The sequence below is a fragment of the Lathamus discolor genome, chromosome 4 (assembly GCF_037157495.1).
Source record: "Lathamus discolor isolate bLatDis1 chromosome 4, bLatDis1.hap1, whole genome shotgun sequence".
NCBI lineage: Eukaryota > Metazoa > Chordata > Aves > Psittaciformes > Psittacidae > Lathamus > Lathamus discolor.
Genome location: NC_088887.1, coordinates 102,446,477 through 102,456,019, shown reverse-complemented (window position 1 = coordinate 102,456,019; position 9,543 = coordinate 102,446,477). Strand labels below are relative to the sequence as shown.

At 37.2% G+C, this 9,543-nt stretch overlaps 1 protein-coding gene across 6 annotated transcripts in view; it reads right to left on the bottom strand.

The window, feature by feature from the left end:
* Nucleotides 1-5,833: 5,833 nt before the first annotated feature.
* Nucleotides 5,834-9,543, bottom strand: part of POSTN (periostin) — a 37,059-nt gene continuing 33,349 nt past the window's right edge. For all 6 annotated transcript variants that reach the window (XM_065678355.1, XM_065678359.1, XM_065678356.1 and 3 more), the window contains 2 exons: nt 7,360-7,401; nt 5,834-7,093 (listed from right to left, as the gene is read on the bottom strand). In XM_065678355.1, coding sequence (XP_065534427.1) covers nt 7,053-7,093; nt 7,360-7,401 — 83 coding nt within the window. In that variant the 3' untranslated portion in view covers nt 5,834-7,052. The remainder of the gene's footprint in view (nt 7,094-7,359; nt 7,402-9,543) is intronic.

Genomic DNA, 9,543 nt, shown 5'->3' with positions numbered 1-9,543 from the left:
ATCAATATCCAGTTTCATATGAAACTGAAAAAGGAATAGAAAATAGCTATATATATCTTCTTTTAAAAAGCTCTTTGCTAGGATTCCTCTTTAAAAATTGTTCCCTGTGTCTGATCAGCTGGGATCTAGAAATGAGTTATCCTTCTGCCTTCCCCATAAAAAGCGGTCTTTACCAATGAAGTAATAGCTGCTTTTTTTTTTTTTTTTTTTTTCCTGGAGATGGAAAAAGGAGGCTCAGCAATCTCATTTACCACTCCGTCTATACCTCCCACCACTGAGGGACACTTTGTAATAAAGGTCTTAATAAAAGACAGAAGCAAGTCCTGCTAAGTCCTCCAGACAAATAGATTAAGGTGTCTGTAGACAGATTTATCTGTACTTGCCATTGAGAACTGTCAGGGCCTGGATTTGCTATAGCTCATGGTGACCGACTAACTGATGGGCAGGCACCTGAGCTCTGGGGATTGCAGGGACATTGATGACCTTAAGAAGTTTCCTAGACCTCATTTGCAGTACAGTCAACAGCCCGAAGAGCCTAGGGTAAACTGCAAATCACACCTCAGTCACTTTTGTCTATACCACTGAAAATGTTTCTCTCTCTTGCCAGTAGTTTTTTCAATTAATAAACATGCGGTTTTAATTCCATTTAACATCACATTCACATCATATGGCTTCAAGGTGGCCCTGACTCAGTCCACATGTTCCATTGCAGGAAATACAGCTGTGAAAAAACTGTTAAATATTTTCCTAAGAAAAAAAATAAAAGAGAAGTGGACTAGCAATTAGAGACATAAATGACTCTGATTCAATACAGCCAAGATTAAAACAACCCTAAAAACTATCAGCAGTTGTAATGTAATGATTGATTTTAAAGCAGGCATGCAGTAAGCGGCACTCCTCATAACTTAAACATCCAACACACCATGACCAGCAGCATCTTTCATTTCATAACCGTATGTCCCAGTGGTTCAGTACTGGGCACACTATTGTAATACTGTTTAACATCTGTGTCAGTGACTTTGGCAATGGGGTGAGTGTACCCACAACAATTTTGCAGAGGCTACGAAATGACGAGGAATGATTGATATACCAGAAGGCTGGTCTGCCGTTCAGAAGACAGGCTGGAGAAATTCGCTGACAGAGATCTCATAAAGTTCAGCAAAAAGAAAAGACAAGTACCTGGAAAGCAATAATCCTGGGCACGAGGACAGGCTATGGGGTAACTTGCTGGAAGGCAGCTCTGCAGAGGAAGACATTTGGTCCTGTCAGACAACACTGTTTTTCCTACAAATAACCTAAACAATGTAGTTTGTAGATAAATGTGATCACCTCACACAGGTGAATGTCACACATTTATTATGAGAGATGAATTAATTATTGGAAATAAAAAAAGAAAGGCATCAGGGCAGTCCATAAAAGAATGTCTGAAACTTGTAAAGTTTAATTTTTTATTCCTCCCCCCCCATTTAAGTATGCTAGACCTATGCAAATATTACAGCATCTCATTTACACCAGCTCAGATAAAATTAAAGATGGAGTACAGCATATAAAAAGAGGGAATTCTAACTAGCCTAATTCATAGTTATATGGATCCATACCTATATACACTATAAAGAGTATATGGAAATGAGATGAAACACTGGACAGTATTCTGCTATGCCTTCTACAGAATGGTTTTGGTCCATGACAGCTTGCAGCTTTTGAGCCAATCATCTCATGCATTAGTCTGTGAACAACAGATTCCAGGAAATGTTCCAACAGATAGCATAGAAAGGCTGCAAAGATTTTGCTTTCTCTCTTCTTCCAACCCTGCAGGCAGTTAACTCCTGTACACTTTACCACGGCGCACACAATGCAAAACTTCCATGTCACATTAAAGCAGCATCCTCAAAAGCACCATGTTATTTCACACATACTTTATAGCAGTGAAAGCAAAAACCAAAGCATTCCCCAGCCCCAGCCAAGAAAATTGAACCACATGAGCACCAGGTGATAAAAGAAGCTGAGGACAAACTGTTGTGTAGTGTGGATGCAGACTGCATGTGCCACTGGATCTAAACACGCAAGCAAAGTCTCTAGATCTGTTTTATTTAGCAGTATAGATATGGGAATTAAAATCAGAAGTCAAGAAGTCTGAGCAGGAAAGAGGTGCATGAGATCAGTAAGTGAAGCAAGAATGTAAAACCCAGCACATGAGAATGGGAGAACTTTATGATCCAAGGTATAATTGCTGATTCCATTCCTCTGAGTTGCAAGTTCCATCAGAGAGGTTACTTCTTGTCAACAAGAAAGAAATCTGTAGAAGAAAGCTTTGAGCTCTGTGGTATTTAAAAGATGACAGTTAAAGCAGCGAGAAAAGGAGCATTTTAATCTAGTATGACATTAGGAATAGATGTCTATGACTGTAAAGGAGACTGAAAAAGTCTTTTGAACGAAAAGTACTGAACAAAAAGTCCAGTATCTGAAGGGGGCCTATAGGGATGCTGGGGAGGGACTCTTCATTAGGTACTGTTAGTGACAGGACAAGGGGTAATGGGTTAAAACTTAAACAGGGGAAGTTTAGACTGGATAAAAGGAAGAAATTTTTTCCTGTTAGGCTGGTGAGGCACTGGAATGGGTTGCCCAGGGAAGTTGTGAATGCTCCATCCCTGGCGGTGCTCAAGGCCAAGTTGGACAGAGCCTTGGGTAACATGCTTTAGTGTGAGGTGTCCCTGCCCGTGGGAGGTGTCCCTGCCCATGGCATGGGGGTTGGAAGTAGATGATCTTAAGGTCCTTTCCAACCCTAACTGTTCTATGATTCTACTGCTACTTTTCAATAAAGAATGAGCTGGGCTCCTGATGACATAGTGTCATCTTGATTTCTTACTAATTAGTTGTACCACAAGGAATTCTCCCCCTCCCCATGTAGAATCTGTAGCTAATATTTCCTCTTCTGTGCTAGCAGTTGAACACAAAACTCATACATCACTGAATTTTTAATTAATGCTGGTTAAAAAAATGCTAGTCTATCAACGTGAAAATTTTTGTGTGTGTCAAAACCAGATTATTGCTATACTGAAAAAATCAGCTTTTGGCAAATGTTGACAAGTGTTTATACTTTCATGCTTCCATTTTCTTGATATGCTGTAATAATAAATTTGGAGAAAAGTGACACAAAGGAGAAGGTAAGCTTTTAATATCTTCATGCTTGTGGTTTATGCAGAAGAGACACAGAGCAAATCTTCCTTTAATAATTGAACATGAATCCCTGTGCCATCCTGATTTTCAAAAAAAGACTCTACATCACCCAAGGCCCAGTTACAAAGAGGATGGAGTACCCCCCATGCATCTCATGGATCTCATACCAGGAGCTTCTGCAGCTCAGTATTCAAAGGAATCAGGTCTTCTTTTATTTGATCACTGCCTAGACTGTTAGACCTACTTAGACCCTCCGCCTGGGACTGACATGTAACACTTCTGAGATTCAGATACTAAAAGGACAAATCATAATACATATTATCATATTCACTTTTAATGGAAAGAATAAACAGAGTTTTATTTTGGAGAACTTGATTTTGGTTATTTTGTCTTGTTCTTTATTGCAGGCAAATTTTGGAATTAGGTTTTATATGTATTAAACTAAGCGGAGTTAACATGACTGCAAAGATCAGAGAACCAGTTTAAGAATATTTTGATCAGACAGATACATGCCAAAGAAGTGTTCAAGCATCCTTGCTGGTCACTTCATATTGCAGATAAGAAAAAGAGGAAGAGAGGACTGAAGTGATCGTTTTATATCAAAACCCCCTGTATTCAGTGATCTAGAAGAAGACCTAATTGTGCTAGTTCAGGTATTTGCCCACCTCTTAATTTTCCTCCAATAGCAATTATGGCTATAAGATGATTCTTAAATTTTCAGTCTTCTCCTCTGACATATTTTTGTATATGCATTAGTCTGTACCTCAGATTTATCTGTAAATATTTCTCTGTTGAAACCTTAATTCACTGATCTCAACCCTGGCAATATTTTATTTTAATTTTTTTTTTTTTACTCTTTAGGACTTACTTTCCATTTATAGTTTTGTGGCTGAATTCCTTCAGTGACATTGAGAAAGAGTTTATTGCTGTGACAATTTCAAGTTCCTTTTCCATCAACCCAGTGGATGCTACTATGATGGTATCCACTGGCCATAATTTCTCCACCTTGCGGCTTCTACTTTTATTCATTTATCTAATATATGAATACCATTCATCATGGTCTCCTCTGTTCAATAGTTGTCAAATTATGATTATGAATATTCACCCTCTTTCATCACAAAGAAAAGCGTGCAGATACAATTCCTAGTTTCCAGAAAATCACAAGGTAACAATTAAACATGTAATTCTAAAATTTCATTATTTTTAAAGAAAACATTAACATTTAGTGGTCTTATAGATCGTTTATGTGACGCCTACTGCTGACAAAACTGACAGATTTGGGAGCATTTCCAGTTAAATATTCTTTGGCATCAGTTTTTCACACAGGATACCAAAGGAAGCAGATAAAGTCTTTTCAGAATTCCATCACCAACTCAGCTGGGCATTCCTACTTATAAATGCCCAAGAGATTACAAGGAAACATCAAAGAGAAAAGTGAGTTCTCTATTATTAGTAAGCATTCTGACTTGGTAGTATGTTAATCCTTGTTTAATCACATGACACTAGTTTAAATTACTGTGAGGTGTGGAGAAACAGATAATGGGGCAGAAGAAGTCATAGTCACAAAAGTTCTCCAGTTCTGCTCTTTGGTGAAAGACTGTCTGTGCTGAGACAGAAATTACTAACTATATAAAAAGCAATTGAAAGAACATGTTAATTTTCTTTCTACATTGGGTTGTGGAAGGATTCTTGTTCAGATAAACAGAAAAAGCCACACCATCAGTGATGGAGATGTGAGTGTACAGTGTAGCTAGGCAGACACATTCTGTGTCCAAGGAAGGGCTCAGGGGACAGAGTGTACCAGGAAAACAAGTATTGATGGAGGAGTAGTTGCATTTCACTTGGATTATATTAATGAAGGGTGAAGTGCAGAAAGGTATTTTAGTGACTCAGAGAGGCTTTAGATTGTTATTAATCAGAAAATATGACAAAATTAGTATTCCACATATTTATTACCACTTGAAAGTTAAAAACTTCCTACCACATGACAGGTTTTAATCTAATATCTTGCCTTCTTCTGATTCCTCCCCAGATCCTGTACATACTTTGTCATTTCCACTTCATTTTCTTCCCCATCTCCTTATTTATTTTTGGGATAAAAGAGCACAGGCATATTCCTCCCCTAAGATAATTAAAATCTTATTTGACTGACAGCTCACAGTGGCACAACAGTGAAGAAAGCAGATTAAAGTTAATGATTTAATAACAGTCAAAGGTCCCCAGGGGAAGATGATAGCTTTAGTTTATCCTCTAGGCAGACTTAAAAGTTCTCATTCTTCCCTAAGAGTTATCTAGCTCTTAACCAGGGTTAAAAGCTCTTCTTCCAACAAAGCAGTATGATAGTAGATACTGAGATCACCTTACTGAGAGAGTCTGACAGCCTAGTCAGACTGTGCAACATATCAATCCAGTGCCTGGATAGCTTTGCCTTTCAGGGAGTAGTGCTCGTGGTATGTGATTATGGAATTAAGGAAGGTTTTTAATTGTGTTTAAAGAAAGTAATAAGTTTAAGTGCATTAGCATGTGCTAGGTGAGAAAGGGAAGCATCAGTTTGCTTCAGTGAAAATGCATTTTTTAACTAAAACCACATTAAATGCTTAAAAATATTTAGAAATTGCTTTACAAATAAAAATAAATATTTACAAAAGCAAGCAAGTTCAGCCAAATTCTTTATTGAGTATTTCTTTGAACCCAGAAGTATAAAAGCACACTAGACAACTTGTCTGAAACTTTGGTCTGCAGAATTAAGGCACTTTGAACACATTTTTCTACTCCACGAGTAATTGTTTGCCAACTTTTGTTAATAAAGGCAAAGAAGTTTTATGAGTACAAAACTAGAGGTATAAAATTGACATAATTTACAGACAACTCCACATTAGTACCAGGCATTAGCAAAACATGTTTTGATATAAAAGCTTTCAAGACAGAGCCTCATTTTTGTAAAGCACTTTTCTATGCTGAGTTAACTGTTTACATGCATTTTATTTATCCCTTTTATAATCTACTTTAATAATCAAAATTTATTTAGGAAAATGTGGGAAGATGCTGAAGAATCTCAGTACATGTATTGGCATAGCGAATGATTTTTCTTAAAGAAGTCAACAGGATCTAAATTACGTTTCAAGAAGCTCATAATGATTGCTTTCTTCTTTTTAAGAGCTTCCATTAGCCATATTACTAGAAGGCATTTGGATATGCAATGCAGAACGAAAAGAAAAGGCTACATTTAATATAAGACATGTTTGTTTAGAAAATGTGACATTACTGATGTATTCTGACATTAAAACATGACGAAGACTGACTTATACGAAGCGTACAATACTACTGAACCAAAAATGCTATTGTAATATCTAAATTTCCTTAGATTACTCCATAAGTCCCCTGATGTGATCTTTTTTCTAGAAAGGATCTAATTGCAGTTATATTTCTTATTTAGAGGAAATAGTATTAAAAAACAGTATTAAAAAAAATACATTCTGTACTGTTCCCTGCTCTTTTTTAATCCAATTCTGCAAACATTTAGTAGCCAGCAGAAGAAGGAATCCTGGTTCTACAGAAGTTCCAGGATCCCACCCTGAATAGTGCTTACTATCAAGAGCAGTTAAAGCACCAACCAATGGACTATTCCTTGTAAGTACTGCGTTAGCAAGCAGCATCTGCAGCTTCACATCTTTTTGTGGATTTGTGGTTCAGCTTACGTTGTTATCGAAACAAAGTCATTTTCTAATGATCTTGCTTGGTTGTTTGTTTTTTGTTTGCTTGGGTTTTCTTTTTTTTTTGTTTTGTTTTTTGTTTTTTTTTTTTAACCAGTTTCTCTTCCTCTCAAAGACCATGCTGTTAATTTGTAATTCTGTGGATTCCATCTTGGAAAGCTTTTAGTGGTTAGCTAGTCTTGTCCTCCTTCTTGCTGTTCCCCCTTGGAAAAATGGGAAAAACCTGATAAGTATTACTTATAATTAGACATAATATAGTTCCAGTGTATACTGTATTTACTCGTGAAACAGATGTAAAGTGGAAAGATGAAGTCCTACATTAAAATTTCTTTATTAAAAAAGCATAAATACAGCTCTGTCCTTTTGAGCTGTTTTCTTAAGAGTTGTTTTTTTTCGTCATGACTATCAACATTACTAAGAATAATATTTGATGCATGTTAGTACATTTAAATATATGTTTCGCTTTTACCTTGTGTCCTCCTGGTTGGTTGTGCTTTCCGTACAGGTGCTTCTACAAAATTAGAAATATTGCAGTCAGAAATTATTTGTAAAACCATTTTAATGAAAACTCATTAAAAATGTTGGAAACCCATTGCTGACTTGTGAAGTTTGTTCTTTTAGGTTTTCAGTAAATTAAGAATTTCATCCCATTGGCATGTTGACTTGATGACCTGAAACAAGAATGCTTATAATACAATTCACACATTTCTGTCATGTGACACTATCGTTCCTACAATTCTGTCATGCACCAAATCGTAGCAACATTTCAAAGGTATTTTTACATTTTAACAGTATGAATTAATCCATTATTCACACCACTGATCTCCTGCAGATGGTTACATGACGTAGGCAGGTGCCAGGATGTTTTGCCCATGCTCTTCATTCAGCAAACACCATCTGACACTTTCAGCAATGTAGAAGCTCAGGTTAATGTACAGCCCAGGACTCAGTCTCAGCTTTTGGCAGAGGATGTCCAGGTCTGATGTAGAGAATTACTTCAGGAATTATTTGTGCTTGAAACTCAACCCTCATAAGGTGGTGGCCACATTTCCATCTGTGTTTGGGCCTTGATTTGTAACTGCATTTTGAGTCCGCATTTAGAGTTCAGTTAATTTTTTCAGAGACTATTGTTTTAAAGTGTAGAGTAGAGCAAGGGCTATTGAATACCTACCACTCCCATTAGCGGATACATGTGTTTTACAAAATACTGATTCAGTGAAACTATGGACACTTTTTCCTCTTTCTCATCAAAAAGTTGAGACGTTTTTAAAACCAGATTTCTCCTCATTGGGAGGAGAAACATTTCACAAGCATAAGAGAGAATTTTTCTGTAACTGTCACAGAAATGTTACTGCAGTATTTTTAATTCTTTACAACCATCAAGTATTGCATTTTTGCTTAACCAGCTGCAGTCAATAGTCTTTTCATCCTGAAGCAGGGTATATAAGTGCATAATCCTGAAATACTGGCTTCACCTCAATTACAGCTGAGGCTAAATACTGGGTATCTGCACCAATATATTCAAGCTCTGCACTGCCCTGACAAGAACAGAACATGGTCCACCCAAAGTAGGATTTCCACACTTATATGTTGTCCATATAATTATGCTTTCACATAAACCTCATGGTTGAAAGTCACATCTGTTTGTCATTTTCAGGCAATACTTGACTTTCCTGTATGTTTCGTACTACTCAGCATTGAAATCATACTAAGATATAATTTCAGTATTTAGCATAGACTTCAAAATTAAGAAACCTATTTATTTAACTTCATTCTCCGCAAGCCATTTTTTCCTACTGTGTTCAGTTCTGGGGTCCCCAACAAATGAGGTCATGGACCTGTTTGAGTGTCCAGAGGAGGACCGTGAAGATGATCAGAAGGCTGGAGCACCTTCCCTATGAAGACAGGCTAAGAGGGCTGGGGTTGTTCAGTCTGAAGAAGAGAAGGCTCTGAGAAGACCTTATAACAGTCTTCCAGTACCTAAAGGGGTCCTACAAGAAGTCTGGAGAGGGACAATATACAAGGGCATGTAGGGATAGGACAAGGGGAATGGCTTTAAACTGCAAGGGGATAAATTTAGATTATATATAAGGGATAAATTCTTTTCTGTGAGGATGGTGAGGCACTGGCACAGTTTGCCCAGAGAAGCTGTGGCTGCCCATCCTTGGCAGTGTTCAAGGCCAAGTTGGATGGGGCTTTGAGCAGCCTGGTCAAGTGGAAGGTGCAGGGAGGTTGAAACTGAATGATTTTTAAGGTCCCTTCCAACCCAAACCATTCTACTATTTAGTTCAAAGGCTAACAGCATAGTTTATTCTGCCTTATTTGAATCAGAGTTAGAAAAAGACATTCATACAAACATGAAACAAACCCTGAATAAGCTACTTCTTAACTTTGAATGAAGCACATAAAAATATGTTTCTTAAACTTAAAGAACAAATTCCTTATATAAAGCCAGACTGAATTGTATTTGGCTCCTGTAGGAGCTTCATTGACACCATTCAGCTTTTTCAAACACAAGAACTTCCCTCATTTAAAAACAGTATAAAGGTAGAGAAATTCCAGAATTCTGTGAGATATTTACTTAACTGCAGAGGTTATATTCCCTCCACCCTACACCCTTTCACCTGTGAGATATTTACTTAACTGCAGAGGT